This window comes from Plodia interpunctella, chromosome 5 (genome assembly GCF_027563975.2).
Source record: "Plodia interpunctella isolate USDA-ARS_2022_Savannah chromosome 5, ilPloInte3.2, whole genome shotgun sequence".
Taxonomy (NCBI): Eukaryota; Metazoa; Arthropoda; class Insecta; order Lepidoptera; family Pyralidae; genus Plodia; species Plodia interpunctella.
Window position 1 is genome coordinate 1,761,324 of NC_071298.1, and position 22,463 is coordinate 1,783,786.

General features: G+C 38.4%; 2 protein-coding genes across 3 annotated transcripts in view; one reads left to right on the top strand and one right to left on the bottom strand.

Annotated features, from left to right (window-relative positions):
• Window positions 1–4,609, top strand: LOC128670340 (uncharacterized). The gene is made up of 5 exons (XM_053745919.1): window positions 1–156; window positions 1,399–1,574; window positions 2,440–2,606; window positions 3,170–3,336; window positions 4,124–4,609. Exons 2-5 carry the CDS (start codon window positions 1,406–1,408, stop codon window positions 4,317–4,319), a joined length of 699 nt encoding a protein of 232 aa, XP_053601894.1. The 5' UTR covers window positions 1–156; window positions 1,399–1,405; the 3' UTR covers window positions 4,320–4,609.
• Window positions 4,600–22,463, bottom strand: part of mus101 (mutagen-sensitive 101) — a 24,189-nt gene continuing 6,325 nt past the window's right edge. For both annotated transcript variants that reach the window (XM_053745914.1, XM_053745915.1), the window contains exons 9-26: window positions 21,980–22,102; window positions 21,326–21,553; window positions 20,148–20,337; window positions 19,219–19,344; window positions 18,686–18,864; window positions 17,660–17,838; window positions 16,992–17,191; window positions 16,163–16,339; window positions 14,811–14,936; window positions 14,055–14,198; window positions 12,320–12,471; window positions 11,663–11,764; window positions 11,082–11,132; window positions 9,730–9,949; window positions 8,706–8,839; window positions 7,223–7,423; window positions 6,005–6,228; window positions 4,600–5,358 (exon numbers count right to left, since the gene is read on the bottom strand). In XM_053745914.1, the coding sequence (XP_053601889.1) occupies window positions 5,163–5,358; window positions 6,005–6,228; window positions 7,223–7,423; window positions 8,706–8,839; window positions 9,730–9,949; window positions 11,082–11,132; window positions 11,663–11,764; window positions 12,320–12,471; window positions 14,055–14,198; window positions 14,811–14,936; window positions 16,163–16,339; window positions 16,992–17,191; window positions 17,660–17,838; window positions 18,686–18,864; window positions 19,219–19,344; window positions 20,148–20,337; window positions 21,326–21,553; window positions 21,980–22,102 (2,952 nt within the window). In that variant the 3' untranslated portion in view covers window positions 4,600–5,162. The remainder of the gene's footprint in view (window positions 5,359–6,004; window positions 6,229–7,222; window positions 7,424–8,705; window positions 8,840–9,729; window positions 9,950–11,081; window positions 11,133–11,662; window positions 11,765–12,319; window positions 12,472–14,054; window positions 14,199–14,810; window positions 14,937–16,162; window positions 16,340–16,991; window positions 17,192–17,659; window positions 17,839–18,685; window positions 18,865–19,218; window positions 19,345–20,147; window positions 20,338–21,325; window positions 21,554–21,979; window positions 22,103–22,463) is intronic.

Here is a 22,463-nt window from a genome sequence, read left to right on the forward strand (position 1 = left end):
TAAATGCAAACTCGCCGCTATTAACAAAGCAAAAAATCTCGACATTGAGCTAATGAGCCATGTGACATGTGATATCACTATGATTATTTTGATCACTCAGTGTAACCAAGGAAGGCGGTTCGGTCAGACAGTGTTGGCGAGACAGGAAAAATAATCGTATGTATTGTTTTTTTTATTATTATTTTCACCAATGATGTAGGTACGTATGCAGATAGGTACCTGCTTTCCTGATTTCCTAGTACGGGTCGGGACGTTCGTATATCATTTTTTATATAAGATTAGTTGTTTGCTCACATAATTAAATAAGTACATATATATTGTTTGCCCATATCTTATTATTTACCTTGCATAATAAACGACTCAATTTAAAAAATATATATATTTTTCCTGTTCATTTAAACGCGCATGGACAGTGATAGCTAATATGATAATAGGTTTGTTATTTAGGTTATCTTGTGATTTTTACTAATACAATTTAAAACAAATATTTAAAGTTAACTCATAGGCACTTGTTTATTATTAGTAAACCGGTATTATAATATATTACGTGTTGTTAAACAAGTTCTTAACCGTGTGTGGTGGAATAATAGAAATATTAAAGTAATAAAAACGAGGCCTTTCTTGATTACAGTAACTACTTATCTCAATGATTGAATCATCGACGACCTCGGTGGCGCAGTGGTATACAGTCGGGTCATGATGGAAAATGATCTTTTTCTGATTGGTCCGGGTCTTGGATGTTTATCTATATATATCATACCATATTTTATAACAAACACACACATATATATATATATATATATATATATATATATATATATATATATTATATTTATATATTTATTTATATTTATCTATATATGTGTTTGTTATAAAATATGGTATCGTTCGAGTTAGTATCCCATAACACAAGTCTCGAACTTACTTTGGGGCTAGCTCAATCTGTGTGATTCGTCCAAATATATTTATTATTATTTATTGAGATGAGTACTGTAATCAAGAAAGTTATCCGTTTACTTACGAGTTCATCCCATTCCCAAACACAAAATAAAGTTTCCTATGTATGATGTATACCTATTAAGTGATAGAAATTTCAAAATCGTATTACCTACTATACTACAAAATTAGCTTGGCGCATGGCGTGTGGCTCCACCCTAGATGCCATACGAGGCGACTAAGAGACAATAACATTCCCAAGGAGGATTAACGTCAGGCAGACGGCCTGTTGTAAAATCACAGACAACACAGAAAACATTGTCGAATCTTATAAATTTGTCAACGCTGACCCCGGATATAATAGGAACAGGATTTTAGGATAGTGAGTCGAACTCCTATACATATAACTTTTATCTTGGTCGAATTTTAGTATGGAATAAGGATTTATGTATCCATTTGCAGACTTGACATGCCCTTCGAAAGGGTCTGGGACGAAACCTGCCCTCGGATATGGGACCAGTGGCAGGCTGACGGTACAAGGTATACCATCCAGGACCTACCTCCGGAGGACGACGAGGAAGCCGTCAAGGTTCTGCTGGAGAACCTGGCCACTGATGAGGTTCTTTGTAAACTCCAGGGTTCGTTTTTTTATGATATGTAGGTAGTTAGTTACTGTACGGGATACTATTTGTTATGATAGAAATGATAAACTGTTTTGATAGAGGAAAATAATAAAATATATTGTCCGAAAAACTTGATAAACCAAGTATGAATATTAATGACAGTGAGAACGTACCTACGATGCGCTTAATGTTCGATTACGAACTAACTGAAAAATACTAATTCACAAGAATGCAACGAATTTAGCTGACGTGGCGCACCGCACCAAAGTAATGGCACGTACAGTTAGATATTATGTAGGGAAAAAATGCGACCCATATATAGAATAACACCGTAGTCCGCAATCCCAAGAACTTTTTGTTGCTAGATACAGTCAACAGCACATCAACCTACCCGAGTTCATTGCAAACTCGCCGCATAGAGATTCATGCAGGGTAACTTGATGTGCTGTTGACTGTACATACAGTATGTTAAGGAAGTGAAGAAAACGGAATTTTCACGAATTACATTTTTGCCATTGCAATACCAAATAGAATGGTCAAGATTGGTTGAGGAACACCCAGTGTCGCCGGCCAATAGGAGACAGCGCCTTCATTTAATTTCTTCAATTTCTTGACAGACACTTTATACTATATCCTCATTCTGTGGCCCAACCTCTGACGAACTAACAAAACAAATCAATTAAATAAAATGCATTTATTAATGAATTATTATTAACTTTGAGTTGTTGACTTTTATTAATATCACAAAACAAAACAATAAAAATACAATAGCAATGTGTCAAAACCACCAAATTTGACGAATTGTTAGTCGAAAGTGCACAATCATAATATAAGATTTGATAAAGATTAAGAAGAAATATGTATCCGCCATATCTTACAGGGCTCGTCGACGACCCAGCGAGCATGCGCGGAATGGCCGCACTGTGGAGGAACAGCGTCGCGCTGCGTATGAGTCTCGCTTGCTATGCGGAGAGAGATGGCGCGAGACAACTGGTGGCCGTCAACGTGTGCTTGGTCAAGGAGAAGGGTGTTGAGCCGCAGTATGATGTATGACGTGATCTTATACTTGCTAACACATCTATAGACGGGATTTTCCCAGTTTCCTACAAAAAAGTCTGGTCTGACTCTCTTTCTCTGTTTCATCTGAACATTTTGCGGGTTTTTTCTTCAGACGTTGAGCTTCGCTTTCCTACTTGGGAAAATACTGGACATACCCTATACCTATCTCATCTTACAGAATTATACCTACTTATTACGAAAACCTGTAAACCATTTAGCCGTTAGAACTTTGGCACGCCATTCTTGACGACATCAAGTAAGCATTTCTTGCGTTTGCCTCTTCTGCCAGGGCCAGGCAGGAGCAGCATAATCAGACATTTGTTCCCTACGTAATTTGCCGGACTGAAGTTCCTTTGATCTTAAAGTTAATTCCTATGATCAAAGGAACTTCGCTCCGGCAAATTACGTGCGGAACAAAAGTCTGGTTATGCCGCTCCTGCCAGGCCCTGGCAACAGGCAAGAAATATTAACAAGGAATGACTACATTAATTTTACGATTTCACGAAATATCTTAAATGCAATATGATTTGATTTTTAAAATTTATTTGCAGTTTGAAGGCGAAAAATATAAGAACGTGTTGGATGCAGTTGTGCACTCAGAGAAGAAGGCAAACCCTTTGGAATACCTTGGTCTGGACAAGGCTCTAGCGGCCCTGGGTCTAACTGTTGTCAGAGAGTATAGGGGAGCCAAGCTGGGATCCAGGATTTTGTCTGCCAGGTGAGACAGTTCATAGGCTAGTAGTTTGTAGCCTTAATAATTGTATGAATTAAAATATGTGAAAGAGCGCCTTCGAATGTATAATTTCTGAAATAATAATTTGAAACAGTGATGACTAAAATGGTTTAGATAAAGCCTGTGACCGAAAGGCCCCAGGTGCGAATCCTACTCGTGCCAGTCGTGTGTCATTTGTTTCTGTACCTACCTACCAATTTGTCTTCATGCTCAGTCCGTCATATATATGGAAGACCTAATTTTTTTTGCGATGTCATGTTGGCACCCAATCTAAAAGTTGCTAGGTAATTATCTATCATGGACCGAGCATGTAGACAAACTGATAGGTAGGTACAGACGTACCTACCTACCAATACCTACAGTACAGGTAGGTCCACATATTTCTTTTATGTATAAGTAGGTCTGTGCGTGTTAACAACTAGTTATGTACTATGGTTAGGTACATTACCTTATTATGTACTTACCTGCCTTATATACGACATAGTGGACCATGAAACCAATTACACTAATACAATGTCTACCGAAGGTCACACAGTCTGTTATTTAGCTAGTTGTAACTTGTTTGCATACATTTAAACTCGATTGCATTTGGTTTTTGCATTTGTGAAAGATGTCAGTGCTTTGTCTCGTTTCTTCCCATGTACTACTAATACGTCTCTCTCTTGTATGAACGAAATAGAAGACATGGTCCTTAGCTCTGTCTACGGTGCTGTATATTCTTAAATACGCATATTTCAGTGAAAATATCTAAGTAAAAAATGATATTTTTCAGGGAACCACTGTGCCGCGCGCTTGGCATCGGCGGGACTACAACCATCTTCACAGGGATAGCAGCTCAAAAATCAGCCGCGCGGAGTGGCTTCCATAGCATATATGAAAATCCTATCAAGGAGTACGCTGATGTTGGCCTGGATTACCCAAAAGATGACGAACGGGTCGTCAAGATTATGGTTAAGAAATATGTATAAGTGTTAATAGTTATAGTGCAATGAGTTGTAGTCGGAATAATTTTGAAATTTTTTTGCAAGATTTTCGATTGAAAAACGACCATCAGGGCGTCTGCTCAGATAGTTTCAAGAATACATTAAAAAATTTTAACTTCTACAATTACGCCGTTGTTCATAAAAGGTAACTTTGAGCTAAAGTAGGTACCTATATTTTGCTCTTTCTCTCAAATGTCATATATTATAAAGTGCGATAGTGACAAAACATACTTTAGCTTAGATAATGACATAAAAAATAATAATATTATGTAAAATAGTTTTATTTAATCAGCCTTAAATAATTCTAGTTACAAGTACGTTATATACAATAATAGTTATCGTCTCAATAACACATACAAATGTCAGTCAACGCTAAAAATGTTATCGTTAAACGTCTTTTTGTGTAGATTTTCGTTGTATTTTTGGAATTAACTACATATTAGTGCAAGGCAATTGATTTTTTTTAAATGTTGTCTTCATTGAATAATATGAAGTAATGATCAGTAAAACACATAAAACAGAAATTACAGTTACAGCTTGTACAGTTAACAGCATATTCATTATCATCATCATCAACAGCAAAAAAAGCAACCTGGAATAATATATAGGGTACTTTTTATCTCAAAATTCCCACGGGAGCGAAGCCCCGGGGCGCAGCTAGTATTGCATAATATTTGTATATTTCACAAGTGAGGTTATTTACGCCTGTAGTCGGGTAAACAGCGGTCTAGCGGTTACACTGACATGCTAAAGGACGCCAGCAATAGCGGGTAGTTTGACAAATTTTGGCTAAAGAGAAAAGTCGATAATATTTCATGTTTGTATGAGTCATTTAGGCCTGTAGTCGGGTAGACAGTGGTCTATCGGCCGCGGCGGCGTGTCGTCAGTGAGGTAAGAGCTGAGCAACACCGGCGCACACACTGGAACCCTGTGGGACGCCAGCCATGAGGCGTCACGTGACGACAGAGGGTAACGTTTGACGTCCGCGAAGCATACCGTTATCGATTCGTCGTTGTATGGCGGTCTGGGGGAGGAAATTGTGGTGTTTTAAAACATAATAGCCAGATTAAGTTTAATATTGAAATGGGACTCCTCCAAAGAGCGCAACTGATAGCCAATTATAGCATTCCCAAGGATGGTAAACGTCTCAGGCGACCGGTCGTAAAACCACAGCCGAATTTATTAGTTTTAAGGATTTTTTTTTACGCTGACACTAGGCTTCGCAAGCCCGAATACAATTGGGAACATGAATACTGAACAACTTATTCATATTAGAAAAAAATTAAATATACAAATGGATACCACTCAACGACCCACACTAAGCACTAAGATTGTATCACACCCAGAACCGCAGACAAGTATTTGCGAACCGCTGACAAAAAATTCACCGGCGCTGGGAATCGAACCCGTGACCTGCTGCGCGATCAGTTGCGGTAACCACTACGCAATGGAGGTCGTCGTATAAATGTGTGTAAATAATGCAAACTTTTGTTTAATAAAACTTCCGTGTGGATATATATATATTCCCCGTTTCGATCTTAGTTTGTACCCAAACAATACTCCCAACTATCATATTATAATGCGAATAGGGTACTTTTTATCCCGAAATTGCCACGGGAGCGAAGCCCCGGGCGCAGTTAGTATGACAATATATATATATTTGGACTCACTCCAAATCCGGCGCTTGTCCATCGCCAGCAATCACTAGCCTCTGCAGCAGTCTCTTCCTAGCCGGCGGCACGTGCAATAAGGCCACCACTCCAGTGAAAGGCCCGGGCCGGCCGCTAGCTCTGTTCGATCGCCAGCGATACGCAGCTCGAGCCAGTATGTGTTCAGCTCCCGTGAGCGACGGCAGGCAAGTCGCGAGTGGATTGCCCCATTCGTATTCTTCCTCCTGAGAAAGTATCGTCCTTTGAATGAGACGGGCGGAACCCCGCTTCTTGTTCGTTTAGAGTGTTTTATTGCTAACAAGTCGCCTAAAGGCACCTGACGCGACATATACGACGATCTACGGACGGCAATTGGAAAGTAGTCGCGTACACTCTAGTGAACAAAACTGTCAATAAAATTGCAGAATCCTCACGATTAAGGAAAACCCTTAAAAATGTATATTTGTACATGTCTGGAAAAACGGAATCATTCTTGTAAAGTTTTCCATTTCGAAATATACAGACCACTTCAGAGCACCCGTCTTGAAGTGGTGTATATTACGTATGGATTCCAGCATCTTCTCAGATCTCCCCGAGTAACACATAGTAAGTCCAATCACATCTATCTACATATAACACGACCATAACATATACATATCATTATATAACATATACAGAACATAATATAACATGTCTTTATTCATGTTACTTAAATAAAAGTTTTACAATAGAGCTAAATTAAGATTAAAATAAAACAAAACAAAGGGTGCCCGAGCTAGAAAGAAAAATCACCCGCGTTTCAGGCATTAACATTTACATAACATATAATGTGGCGTATCTCCACAGTCTCGAGACGTGGGTGATAAGTTGGAAAGATAGCTCACAGATTTTAGATAATGTGATAAGCCATTGTATATAAATAAATATAAATATATACGGACAAATCACACAGATTGAGCTAGCCCCAAAGTAAGTCCGAGACTTGTGTTATGGGATACTAACTCAACGGTACTATTTTATATCAAATATAATATATACATAAACATCCAAGACCCGGGCCAATCAGAAAAATATCATTTTCCATCATGACCCGACCGGAGATCGAACCCGGGATCTCTTGGTTCAGAGGCAAGTACTTTACCACTACGCCACCGAGGTATATAAGATAGTACAAAGTAAAATAAAGTTTGCATATCCCGCAACACATATCAATCTAACACGAACACAACATATACTCACCGTCACAAATCTGCCGTTAACACGACTTCGCGGTATATAAGCGGGGTGCAGCACCCAGCGGCCCGCGGCCACTGAGCCCAGCATCTTCTCCGACCTGCCCGGGGCTGCGCACAGCAGGTGGGTAGCTTCGGGGTCCAGTTCCGCACCGTCGCACACTTCCCCGCCGAGATATTGGATCATTTCTATTATCTCTTCGCGATTCTGTTGGATATAGCTAGTCCAGTTGACAAGCTCCGGAATGCCTTATAGTTTGTTGCATGTAAGTAATAACTGTTTAATATGAATGTTGACGTGAAAAAGAAAAGTGCCTGTGAATGTCTAATTTCTGAATAAATCTGATTTGAATTTGAAAATTTTAATTTAGACATTTTTTTTTTTTTGATGATTATTCTTAGGCCCTTGCAATAGAAACTCCAGTGAAAAAAAATATTCAAATTCAAATCATTTATTCAGAAGTTAGACCGTCACAGGCACTTTTTCTCGTATTTTTTTTATATTTATAGTTATTTCTCACAAGCTATACACTACTGGCATTTCGGAACGACCACTGCTAAGAAGAAATGTTGAAAGAAACTCATTTGAACAGTGTTGGTCCCTATCATGCCAGAAGGGCTTACCATTATTGTTTCTTACAATGTTTTTTTTCTAATAATATATAAAAGTACATAATGTCAAAAGGTATATCAAAACAGGTTATGATGGTGATCCGAGTGTTGATTATTATATATATAATACTGTGGTAATGGCAATGTTTTCAAAGGTATGCCAGAAATAAAATCACACATTTTTCAGAACGCTCCGTACTTACAGTGACAGCTACATTAAATATTACGTTTGTGGTAATGACTTCTAAATAAAAGTGGTTACAAATTTTTGGTTCATCATCATTTTATGATGGTTGAATTTGTTTTTGTAAATTCATATTTTTTAAAATTGACTTTCCAACCATCATTAAATCTTCGTATGATCCAGCTACATAGTTATAATAAATGAATTATCATAATGATCCTAAATATGTCTATTTCATCTAGATTATACATATTTTTTTGCAATTCTCTGACCTTGTCACCTAATCTATTGTTTTTTTTTTACTAGAAACTATAGCGGCCCTAGTGCCGGCTTCGCTAAAAAAATAAAAAATGAAACGGTAAAAATATAAAAAAAACTAAACACCTAAACACTACTGAGGAATCACACTAGAACAGACAGACAGACGCGATAGAGGACCTTGTTGCATTATTTTATCTACATGCTCAGTCGATGGTACTGAACAACTTTTTCGTGTAAAAGCAACCTTGAATACGCGAAAAAAAAAATCAATTTGTAATAGAACCACAGATTTCTTTTCGCGATTTCGGAGTTACCCTCATACTAAAAGTCGTTCAGAATCACGGACTGAGCATGTAGACAAAATATTGCCAATGTATAAAAAGTCACTTTGTATAAAGATATAGTTAGGGTTATAAGTAGTCAAAACACTCACATCGACATTAGAAGACAGCATAAACCGTTTGGTGGCTGGGGTAGGTTCGGTGACGGCCCCGGGTGGGTGGGGAGTGGTGTCGTCCCACCCCACCGTGTTGGGCTGGGATTCTGGACCGGCCTCTTGTTCTGCGGCTGAGAGAAAACACTGGTCAAGCGTGAATCGGTATTTATTTTATTTATAGTTATTTTGTCGACCTCAGTGGCGAAGTGGTAATATGCTTGCCTCAGAACCGAGAGGTCCCGGGTTCGAACCCCGGTCGGGTCATGATGAAAAATGATCTTTTTCTGATTGGCCCGGGTCTTGGATGTTTATCTATATATTGTATTTGATATATCATATAGTACCGTTGAGTTAGTATCCCATAACACAAGTCTCGAACTTACTTTGGGGTTAGCTCAATCTGTGTGATTTGTCCATATTATTTATTTATTTATTTAATCGTACTCGTACACAGAGGTTTCCGTAAATTCAGCTCATTATTACAAGCATTTTTGTAGAAAAAAACTTTATGTTTACATTTATATTATACCCTGTAGCCATTAAGTAATCTCTTCTACAAGCCTATGTCAATTATCTAGATCTCTAGATAACGGCGAGTTGCTATATAATAATGTAATTTAGTATGAAAACATCAAATATGTATGCCATATTGCGAATGTTGACTAGGCAGCGCCACCATTTTCTTCATATTTTTGGTTTTATGATTTAACCTTTAGTGTGAGAGCCAGTAAAAATATCCAATATTGGCAACTTAACTGTATTTAGTTCAGTAGTTAATATAAATATAAATAAAATATCAGACGCAACGCGTACATGCGCCGGCGGCTTGATGGGCTCTCTTTGAGTTTGACACGCCGTGACATTTAGTTTATAAGTACTTTGGCATTACTGGAAGACCAGCGTCCCGGTCCCGGGACTCTTGAACGAAATCTATTTTGGTGCAAATTGTATTTTTCTTAAACATTGTACTGTGTAGTATGTAGTATTAATATAGTTTCATTAAAATATATTAATATATTACCTGTAGTAGTGGACGGTGCAATGGTAATAGAATCCCTCTGAACTGATCTGCGAACGCGTTGTGAACTCAGACGCGAACTCAGCGCTGCGCTCAAGCGTTGCAGCTGCGCGTCTACAGCGGGCAAAACGCTTGAAGCGGACGAAATGCTTGATTTTGTTGAATTTGTAGGGTTTCTTGCTGTTTCGTCTATGTCGCTTGTTGTTATACCGCCGCTTGCGCTCTGTGGAATTTATGTCTTTAGAAATATCTTACTGATGTAGCGTGGTTCCGCCCTAGAATAGTACCACTCAATACTCAATCCATACTAATATTATAAATGCGAAAATCTGTCTGTTCCGCTTTCACGGCTAAACCGCTGGACCAATTTTGATGAAACTTGGTATGCATGTAGTTAAAGACCCCAGTTCAAACATAGGCTACACTTTTTTCCAAAAGTCAACCCATAAATGACTATAATATGTGAAAGTTTGTATGAAAATCGTCTGTTCCTTGTCTAATTAGGTTGATTTTTTACAACCTCCGTAAAATAGTAATCTATTTTATAAAATAATATAGAAGGTAGAAGACTAAGGACAGAATACTTAAATAAACAGTTGTTTATTTGAGTATTTTTCCTGTCCTGTCTAATCATGTAGTTTAATCAGTTGATTAAAAAAAATCTGTGGCGACATCTACCACGTCACATGCACAACAGCGCAGATGTAAAAAGCCGACCAAACGCAACGAATAACAAGCCACACAAGTGATCCACGACTCTACAGACAGATGGCACTACGGTCGACACTACCAGAAGCTAACAAGCCTAGATCGCGCAGACAGTGCGTTTTCGATTGGAAGCATAAATACAACCTCCGACATGACACCGTCTGTCGCTGCACCTACAGATATGATAACCTGTCTTCCGCTACAAATCTATCTATATACATACGAGTATATTATAATAAAAATGTATGTGGGCTATGTTTATTCGCGCAAAACGTATAAACTACTCGATGGAATTTGATACGGTTTACTCAGTTGTACAGCGGATGGTCTAACTTAAAATCTTAACATAGGTTTCATCTTAACATGTTGTATATGTTTGTGCTTAGAACCCGAGACATGAACAATAATAAGTTATGTGCGGACGGACGAATTGAACGCGGACGAAGTCGCACGCAAAAGCTTAGTTGATATCAAATAAATCTATTCTTCATAGACGTATTCCTCATGTCTTAGGGTCTCGTGGTCATTATGTGGATTTAAACACGCACAAACAACTCTCCTTGGCATTATTAGTAATGGAGTGGTTTTCCATTGCCTTCTCCGTTAGGAAAAGAATTTGGGAAAAGAATAAATCTAATCATACATACTTGATGTATTGATGTTTTCGCGATTTTAGCCGGCGGCGTGTCTGCTTGGTCCTACAAAAATTATAATAGCTATATTATAAATACAAAATTAAGTTTGTTATCTCTTCAAATTTTATCTACAAATTGTTCCTGAGAAAAAAGGATCTTGAGCTGACAGACGGACGGACAACGAAGTGAAGTATGAGGGTTACGTCACGCTTTACCTTTGGATGTACGGAACTCTATATAATAATATTTTCTTCTTCATAGTCGTATTCCTCATGGCTAAGGGTTGTGGTCGTTACGTGGAATGAAACGCACACATAACGACTTTCTTGGCATTATGAATGGAGTGGTTTGCCATTGCGTCCTCCGTTTCACACACAAGTTGATAATCAACCAGTGTGCAGGTTTCCTCACGATGTTTTCCTTCACCGGAAGCAAGTGGTGGTCTATGAAATCTACTACGCATGAGTCAGACTGGTATACAAACTCATATGGCACGAGTAGGATTCGAATCTGGGACCGTTCGGTTTACAGCTTCTTAGTTCTTAAGCATTACACCACCACCACTTCAGTGTTAGCAATAATGTTTTACAGACCTCTAAATGTAGCTTTCTCGGCGCCAACGTATGTTCAGATGGCGGGGTTGGGGCGTCACCATTGAATTGCGCTAAGAATCTGTTGCGGATCTCCGATAGTGGCTGTGTGGACAAAATTTTTTGTACATTTAGCTTTATATACACAGATGCTGGTATCTAACGCATAACCTTCCAAAGGCGCATAAAGTACATAGAGACTAACATCTTTTGTTCTACGACTTTTGTCTAAACGTAATAAATACAAAAAAAAAACACATTTTTTTTGCTTTTAATGTCGTTCCTATAAAACGTTAGCTCTATGTTCGATTCCGCTACATAACGCTACTGTACTGTCAATGTGTTGCTTGGCTAATAAGTACATAGATTTAAGATGTGTTGAATCGCAAATTAGATTGTATTTTTTTTATAAGTAAAAAAAAAAGTTGCTTGTTTTGATGTACCCAAGTAGTATTTAGGAGGTTTAGTGTTTGATACCAGTAACTCTTTATATATTTTTTTTGACAATTTTCAATAATTTTATTAAAAATACTATTTTTTTCAAATTATTTACTTTGTTTACGTTTGTACAATATTTCAACTCAATCGTTTGAAGATATCTTAGCTTAAAAATTGAATTGCAAGTTTCCACCCGAGACATTAAGCATGTAACAAACTCACCGTATGTTTCTCCTTGAGTGGAAGGCATTCCTTGGATGGTAGATCCTGAACGACCTTCCACAATCGTTTCCGCGAATCGGGAGACAGACGACCAGAGCCCGGTCTCAATGCTGCGCCGAATGCGCTGTCCGGTGTGTCTGGGTTTTTCTCGACTAGAGCGTAAAAATTATAAGTGGTGCTAAATGCTAATAAACTTTGCCATAAAACACTAGATGGCGCTGTGTGTATTTTAAATGCGCTATGAATATTTTATTTAAACTATCCCAATCCCAAAAAAAAAAAACTGTTCCCGAGGGCATTTAAGCTGGTGAAGCTCCGGTTAAACAGCTTGTGCGGTATGATAGCCAAGAATCGAGACACAATGCTTAATCAATATATATAAAACTCTTCCGTTGCTGAGTGACTGACTGACTGACTGACTGACAGACAATGTACAGCCGAAACTACTGGACGTAGGAAGCTGAAATTTGGCATGTAGGTTCCCTGGGGAGTGTAGGTGAGCACTAAGATTCCTATAATCTTGGAAATTCCCACAAAGGGGATGAAAAGGATGAAAAACTTTTATACAAAAGTTCTATACCGTTGAAGTTAGTGACTTGAAAAATTGGATTTTAGTTGTTTACAACAAATTAATAACGTGTTTCAGATTTTTTCGAAAATTAACCCTCAACCCCTTCAGAAGGGGGGTTGAAAGATTGTATGGGACGTAATAGAATTTTCAAGATAAAAAGCTGAAAATTGGTAAACATACCATTCATAATTTTTCTTAAAAAATAACCGAGATTTTTTTCAGGGGCGAAGCCGCGGGCAAAAGCTAGTAAATAATTAAATATATATAAAATAATTAAACCTTTATTCGCAAAATTACACGTGTAGTTTAAATTACAGTCTGTCAGGAAAGTGATGAAAGTAAATGAGGGCGCTGTCTCCTGTTGCATTAATTTTGATAATAACTAGCAGCCCGTTCCGGCTTCGCACGTGCAAAAACATAATAAATTACATACACCTAAACCTTCCTCGGGAAACACACTATCTATTGGTGAAAATACATCAGTTTATGAGTTTGTCGCGAACAGACAGACAGACAGACGCGGCAGTGAACTTTATTGGATATTGAGATGAAAACAGTTCTGGTGCAATCGAGCGGGAATTGAACCCACGCCCCCGTCTATCCGGGACAGTGCTCTTAACCACTGTGCTATCGAGACCGTGCCAGTTCGGCCTAACCAGTAAAACGTAAGACGGAAAGAGATGAAATACATCTTTCCGTCTTCGTCTTACTGGGTGGTTTCATTATCATATCGAGTGTGTTACTGTTAACACTGGTGTCAGATTTTATTCAAGTCACCTAAGGGCATCTGACATGACTTTTACGACTACCCGCCGCCATCTAGTGGCAGGTAGTCGCATACACACTAGTGAGCTAAACCGTCCACCAGTGTGCAGGTTTCCTCACGATGTTTTCCTTCCACGGAAGCAAGTGGTGGTCTATGAAAACTACTATACATGAGTCAGATTGGTATACAAACTCATGTGGCACGAATAGGATACGAACCGGAGACCTTGATTGATCTTTGAGAGATCTATGTAAATCTTGCAAATAAATTCTGATTATTATATTCTATTCCTTTCGATCCACATCAGTCTTAACCATTACGCCACCACCGCTTCTAGGATTCACCGCGCCATGAGGAAACACGAATATATAAAGAAGAATGATCTAAACACAACTCACAAGGATCTACAGGTGTTCGTATAGGGTCTGACGGCATTTCCCCGCGTTTCACCGCTTGCAACCTTCTTCTAGTTGTTGGACTGAGTCCTCGGAGATTGGGTGTCGATAATGCATCGTCCAATGGCGGCGTTCGTACTTCACCATCTAAATAAATATATTTTTTTTTTACAATCACCATCTGTATTAATGAACAAAAGTGTGTTGTGTGACAAAACAAAGTTTTTTTTGAAAACAAAAAGTCTTTTTTGTCAAACGCTTCTATTGTAATAGAAGCGAGATATTGCTGCATAAAACGCGTGACAAAAAAAAAACTTGTCTGTGATATAAACCGTTGAAGTGTTCCCTCACTGGCAGCGGATCCTGGGTACATGAACAGGTCTTCTTGTCTTACCCTGTTAAAAGCTAAAATAAGTTTTGTCTCTTTCTGCCAATTTTCAGCGTTAGTGACAAAATATATGATATATATGTTTTTTATGAATAAATAATCATTAGCTGAGAGAGAATGCTTTTAGCATTAAGTTCGCCATCCATACTAATATTAATATAAAGATAAAAGATTTGTATTTTTATTTGTGATGAATGATCTCAAAAACTACTGGGACGAAACCTTTTGAAGTAACATAGGCTACCTTCTCTATTATGGTTTTACCTGAGCGAAGTCGGGTCGAACCTCAAGTTTATAAGTATGTTTATACATGGAACTATAAAGTTTAATAAATAAATATATAACGATGTCGACAATTACTAAATGTTTACCTGGTCTGTCATCATCGTTCAAACCCAGCACTCTTTTTGTTTTCGGTGTCTCCTGGGAATCTCCGCCGAGGAGCCCTTGTCTCGCCATAGCGATATATCGTGACGCTGGCGACATATCGTCCACCGCTGTAGTAAATAAATAAATAAATATAAATATATTAAGACAAATCACACAGACTGAGCTTGATTTGATTGATTAACATATACATATATAAGAATATTACTATTGAAATACATAAATAAACATCCAAGACCTGGGCCAATCAGAAAAATATCCATCATGACCCGACCGATCGAACCCGTGTCCTCTCGGTTCAGAGGCAAGCACTTTACCACTGCGTCAACATAAATATCAATTTAATTTTTTTTTAATGTTTTTCACGGCTATATTATAATCACAATATCAATTTTATATATATTTATATATTTCAAATGTTTGTCCGTAATATAAAATATTATTTGTAACTATATAGTTTGTAAAACATAGCTTGATCTCTGTGTCCGATGAAAAATAGTGTGTGAATATAATACATCTATCTCTGTCGCTCACATTTCGAATGCAACGGTTCACTATATTTTGCACACTTAACATTCCAGACGACATATTTGTTAAAAATAAACTTCAGATCATTTATACAATAGAATTACAAAACAGTTTGAATTTCTAAGACTGATTCTTGAAGGCAAAATCCCTGGCAAAAGATAGCCGATGGCCGCCCTCGACGAAAATGGTTTGATGACATAAAGGATTGGCCCGGACTTAGATAGAACCAACTGAAAATAGCGGCCCAAAGCCGAAAGGGTTTATGTTATGCCGTATGTTGACCACCAAACTTCACTTCGAAGATGGCACCCGATGATGATGATGATGATTACAAGATATATTATATTTCTCATCATAGCAATGTGTGAGTTCCAAGCTTTAAATGGCAGGCTTTGACGTGCGTTAAATTATAAATTGTCATCTTTTGCCATTGACGTGCGTTGACGTACGTCGAATCTCGCTACGTAGCAATATGTGGCCGGGGATAATAAGGGGCTAAGGCTAATATAACTAGACAGATTTTTTTTTCCAATTTCATAATCTTCTGCATAACTTGATGGTGCACGAAACAGGTCAGACATTGACATACAAAACGAAGAAATATATATTGTTTTAATTTAATAAAATTTTGGATTGAGTCACACCATATTTCCCCCGGGTTATGGTCTATGCCAGTACAGTCAACAGCACATCAACCTATCCAAATTCATTGCAAAGTCGCCGCTAACACCACGCCATAGAAGTTCATGCAGGGTAACTTAACTGTTTTTTTTTTAAATGTCACCTTTCTTTTGGAAATATATCTCACCTAAGCCACCTTTGTTTTTCGGCGTCTGCTCCCGACTTCCCGGAACGGAGCCGCGCCTCGGCACAGCACTAGGGGCCGGCGGAAGCATCGCGTTCTCTTTGTCTGTCTGTATGTTCGCTTGTCGGTCTTCGGGGATATGTTCTGGAACTTCTGGGGGCTCCTCTGGGGACGGTGGTGCTGAGGATTTTTTGTTTTGTTGGGAAGATTGTCGGCTAAACAGATTATATAGCGACAAAAAATGTAACTTAAGTCCGTTTACGCACGATCGACTTGAGAAAACTGTTCCTTTTAACTACAAATAACTTATTTGTTTAATATATACTATTAGTATAAAGAGGTAAGCGTTTGAGAGTTTGTATGTTTGAGGCGTGTAATCTCCGAAACTACCGAACCGATTTCAAAAATTCTTTCATGATTAGAAAGGTACATTGATTGCTATAGGCTATATTTTATCTCAAAATTACCACGGGAGCGAAGCCCCGGGCAACATTTAGTAGTTAATAGAATAGACTAGTTTAATATTTAGCCTTTCGAATTTCGTCAAGGATTTGATAAAATTGTCTGGAATTAATTTTTTGAAGGCATGAAACTAAAAAAGTCTTTACACAATTAAAAATTAAACAAAAAATCTTGATATTTTCACAACTTACCTCTCTCTCTCTCTCTCTCTTATCTAAGTGATTTCCCATATGTTTCCTCAGCCGTTAAGCGTCGGAGGCCAGGGTCCGTTCCAACTTTTTCGCTTCGCTCAGTTGTCCGACTTGGTTGGTACACATAATATCATCCTTCACGACCTCACAACTTACAGCACAGCATATGTACAACTCACCCTTCGTGTCCCCAACCAAATGCTCCCTCTCGCTCACACGTCTGCCGTCCTGCGCACACGCCAACAGCCAGCTGGCCTTCACAGCGGGCAGCCCCCATTTCACAGCCCCAAGGTACTTATCCCCCGTGGGGGTGGGACATATCAGGTGTGTCGACGCTTGCGCATTGGCCGTGTTGCGGCGACAGAAACGGAGTTGCGTTCTGTGAAGTGTTTATCATGTTATAGTGACGTATTATGCGATTACGAAATATATTTGAATGTTTTTTTTTATTATTATTAAATTGATTTATACGTTGTCTAAATTGAATTTCACATTAATTATTTTGATTGTACTTATGAAACACAAACACAAAATTTCTGACACAATTGTATAATGTTAAAGAATAAATAAAATAACGGATTAACGCAGAATTGTATGGAGTTTCGACGTACAGTCAACAGCACATCAACCTACCCAAATTAATTGAAAACTATACCGCGTGTATATACCGCGGCCATAGAGGTTCATTCAGGGTAACTTGATGTGCTGTTGGCTGTACGTCGACAAACGTCAATGTCAAAACCTACGGAAAACAATGGAGCCGAAACTTGCGGCCTCCAACATAAGTTTCAAGTTATTTATCGCATTATGAAGTTGCCTTAAATGAACTCATTTGTTGTTGACTTACGTAGCACCGAGCAATTTAGCCAACTCGTCAAGGAACGCCCTCTCCACGCCGCTGTAGGTGCTCAAACTGGCGACAACGCCCTCTAGCGGCAGAGTTGAACCCGAGCTCCATTGCGGCAACTTCACAGGCCGGTGGTAGTACTGTATTGGTAGTAACTCTTGTTGGGACAGGCAGTCTTTCTGTAACAAATTGGAATGGGATAAAAACTGATTATGTAAAGTACTAGCTTTTGCCCGCGGCTTCGCCCGCTGAATGAATTTTTCTGTGAAAGCGGAACAGACATTATTTTCATACAAACTTGCACTATATAGTAATTTATACCAGTCAGTCATTTATAGTCATTAGGGTAAAAAAAAAACATTTATAGTCATTAAGTAAAAAGAGATTAATTTTTTTATCTTTAACTACATGCATACCAAATTTCATCAACATCGGTCCAGCGGTCAAGTAGCTAAGCAGCCGAACAAACAGACAGAGAATTGATGTGCATTTGAATAAATGCTCCGACAAATAGTATCAAATGATATTTTCGGAACTGGCCACCCAGAAAACTGTGACCGCTTCAGCGCCATCTATCGACTGGCCGTTAAAATGCAAAGACACTAACATAGCGAGCCTTTAACGCCAACGTAGTGTATCTGCTACGAACCAAAGCATCGGCTACGAAAAATCGTAGCGACTACGAAAAATCGTAGCGGCTACGATGCGTGATTAATTTTGTAAGGATGCGCCTGTCATGAGACGTTATCATCATCATCATCATACCAAGGGTGTTATTGCTAACACTGGTGTCAGATTTTATTTCAGTCGCCTAAAGGCATCTGACATGACTTTTACGACTACCTACCGCCAACTAGTGATTTCTCGCATTTAGATTAGTCGCAATCTGAGTGATTTCATAAAAAAGACAAAAGTATGTGACTGGAAAACGAAAAAGTTACGCAATAAATATAAAATATTTTAAGCATATTTTTATACACTTGAAATTAAAATATGCTTAAAAATATACAAATATCCGGAACTCACCACCCAGAAAACTGTGACCGCTTCAGCGCCATCTACCGACTCGCCGTCGAAGTCCAAAGGCACCAACACATGCGAGCCCCTACCGCCGCTAGCTAGTAGCACGCCCCCGGCCGCGGCTATTTCTGCACCGATCTCCATTATCGCTTCCTCGTCGAGACCTTGCACTTCTATTTTTATGCCTGTGCAAAAAAATGTTTACGTGAAATATATAATTTTAGAAATGAAAAAAAAAAGCATTATCGCTAAATATACGATTTACGTTCAAATATCTGTTCATTTCTAGTCTTTTGGTTATTATCCATCTATACTATTATTATAAAGAGGTAAGAGTAGGCGTTTGTATGTTTGAGGCGGGTAATCTCTGAAATGACCGTACCGTTCTCATAAATTCTCTCACCATTAGAAAAGTACATTATCCAAGATTGCTATAGGTTATATTTAATCTCAAAATCCCAATCGCCCAATCGCTGCTAGTATCTATATATTTCTACAGGACTCCTCTTGTTCTTCCAAATACACTTTTTTGTACCTACCAGCGAATATCTGTTCTACTTCGTCAGTAGGTTCATCCACTTCAGTGACATCTTGCTGTTGTAACGTTGTGATTGGCGCGGGGCGTTCTGGAGTCTTCTCTCTTATTGGTTCCGGTTCCATGACTTCTGCGTGATTGGATAAATCATTTTGTTATGTGTGTGTGTGTGTTGTTTGTTACCTCATCACGCTCTATCTGCGTAACCAATCTTTTTGAAATTTTGCATACGTATAGTTTGAAAAGAGCGGAGAAGGACATAGAACTTATTAAAACTCGTCCCGGAAAATTAACTGTTCCGTGGAAAATTAATAATAATAAATGAATACTGAGTTTTTAAACTACTACCTAGTCTATTTAGATTTAGGACCTATTCACGTCCCACTGCTGGAAGAAATTAGGGGAGGCTATTCCCCATAGTGTGTCATACATTTTGAATCTTACTAATATTACATATGCCTCAAATTATGAGGATGTATTTATGTATATGTTTATTATTCTTTCGTGCAAAATCTACTGGACGAATTGTATGAAATTTGGTACACGGGATTACTCATAGGGTACTTTTTATCCCAAAATTCCCACGGAGGCGAAGTTCCGCGGCGTTATAAATCCGTAGAAGCAAGAATTAAATATATTTTATTAGCCAGTTAGCGAAGTAAACAATAACAAGTTTATTTGTTAATCAAATTAAAAAACCTCCGATTTTCAATATTAATTTCGCCACAACTTTTGAACGGCTGAACCGATTTTCATGAAACATGGCTAAGAACACTCGGGATAAAATTATCTATGACATAAAAAAAAACTAAACGAAAATCGGTTCATCCGTTTGGGAGCTACGATGCCACAGACAGATACACAGACACGTTAAATTTATAACACCCCACTTTTTCGTCGGGGGTTAAAAATAATAACCAACTAAATGCATACGACTAAGGTAATGGTTGACAATGTCATCGTTCTGCGGCTCCGGCAGCTGAGGCGCGGGCGGCGGCGGCGGCAGGCGGAGCGCGACGCGGCGCAGCAGCTGTATGTTGCGCTTGCTCATCGGGGACGAGGGCTCGATGTCCGGCTTGCGGCCGGACTTCAGTGGGGTGGCCGGCTTCGCGTCTATTACGAACTGGTCAAAAAAATACATTGTCGAATTGAAAAGTGCAAAAATAAAATTCAAAATTTTGTCTTTTTTTGTATATATTTTTTTTTTGTTAGCTATAACATGTCCCGCTGCTTTTTACATAAAAGAACAAAGAAAATGTTAGTTTTTGATATAAAATTATTTAGAAACCTACTTGGATTACATCAACAAAATCTTGTCACAAAACTTATTTATATAAAAAAGGTCGATCCTGCTATATTCTCCCATATATACCTATATATGATGTAGAAATAAATCAATAGATAAATAAATGTCAGGTGTGGTCAGTCGACTGACTGACCACACCTGGCTATATATGACTATATATAGCCACCGCATGAGCAACTCTCTCGTGAGGACAATCGTATCGGGACTACCTCTCAGTTTCTACGACAATTAGGATCTGCTACAAAAAGTCGTAGCGGCTACGAGAAAAACACGCATAAATAGATTCTGTCAAAAAAATAATATCACCCTTACCTCAACTTCATCCAGGGCTTATCCTTCAACAACACTCAATCGATCAGGACAATCGTATCAGAACTACCTCTCAGTTGCTACAACAATTAGGATCTGCTACGAAAAGTCGTAGCGGCTACGAGAAATGTCTGTACCATAATTTTAGTTAGACTAGCTTCTACGAACCAGGAGATCTGCTACGAATCGTCGTAGCGACTACGATAAACGCTTCCAGCGCTGTTATCTATTATTCTATACTATTATTATAAAGAGCTAAGCGTTTGCGAGTTTGTATGTTTGAGGTGGGTAATCTCCGAAACTAACGAACCGATTTCAAAAATTCTTTCACCATTAGAAAGGTACATTTACCAAGATTGCTATAGGCTATTTCTCAAAATTCCCACGGGACCGAAGTCCCGGGCAACATCAAGTTTTATATATACTGCTGCTCATTTTCTAAAATCAAAACACGCATAGTGGATTTTTTTGTTTTTTTTTTTTTAATTATTTTTACCTCTACTTCTTCCAATGCTCGTCCTTCAACAACACTCTTCAGCAGCCACAGTGGGGTCAAAACGGGTATATTAGGGCACGCCACACCCACGTTAGAAGCAGCTGCCTTTGTACCAGCCACCGCATGGGTAACTCTCTCGTGGGGACAATCGTATCGGACGCCGCCGCATCGGGAAACCATCGCTGCGGCTCGTTCGCGGCAAATTCCTTCTAGACCTGTCACCCAAATCTAGGAAAGATTTATCGATTTCAGTATATTTTAGAAAACCATTTTTACGGGTCTCGGCGTAACGAAATCGCTACGTGCGGAGAACAAATATTGTCTTTTTGAATCTGTGAGTCAGTTTGATTTTTACGTAATCGTTGGCTATTAATATTTTGTGGTTCAACCGTCCAATCGGTTGCACCTCTGGCCTGCGATAGACAGTGGTCCAATTATGTTAGTTGGAGAATGATTACTCAAAAAGCTTTTTTTAATGTCATCCAATTGTTTAAACAGGTTAATAACAAATTATGCTAAGGTTGTTTAGAAGAGATCGCTTTAGCGAAAAGTCATTTTCATTACTTTTTATCTTTTCTCAGGTGCAATAAAGAGTAGTATTGTGTGCCCTAAATCAAAAGAATTGAAAACCATCTGTTAAAATAGAACACTTACACAGAATCCATCAAAAATAGGTCCAGCCTTTTTGATGACACTCATGTCGAAGTTCTCAAATGCGCTTTGTAATTCTTTGTCAATTATCGACGAATCGTTTGATCTCTTCGAGTCTTGTGATAACTGCAACCAAATATAATCAAAATAAATTAAATTAAATATTAAATATATTGGGACAAATCACACAGATTGAGCTAGCCCCAAAGTAAGTTCGAGACTTGTGTTATGGGATACTAACTCAACGATAATATATTTTATAATAAATACATAAATAGATAAACATCCAAAACCCGGGCCAATCATAAAAAGATCATGACCCGACCGGGGATCGAACCCGGGACCTCTCGTTTCAGTAGCAAGAACTTTACCACTGCGCCACCGACGTCGTCAATTGATATTTTACATTGATTTAAACAAGATTTATTAAATTGATTTTATTACATTATTGTAGTCATATACAGAGGAAGGTGAAACTAGCGATGTG

Coding starts and splice junctions, on each gene's coding strand:
- LOC128670340 (XM_053745919.1), top strand. CDS start 1,406: ATGCCCTTCGAAAGGGTCTGGGACGAAACCTGCCCTCGGATATGGGAC. Junction 2,607..3,169: donor GTGTTGAGCCGCAGTATGAT/GTATGACGTGAT, acceptor ATTTATTTGCAG/TTTGAAGGCGAAAAATATAA. Junction 3,337..4,123: donor TCCAGGATTTTGTCTGCCAG/GTGAGACAGTTC, acceptor GATATTTTTCAG/GGAACCACTGTGCCGCGCGC.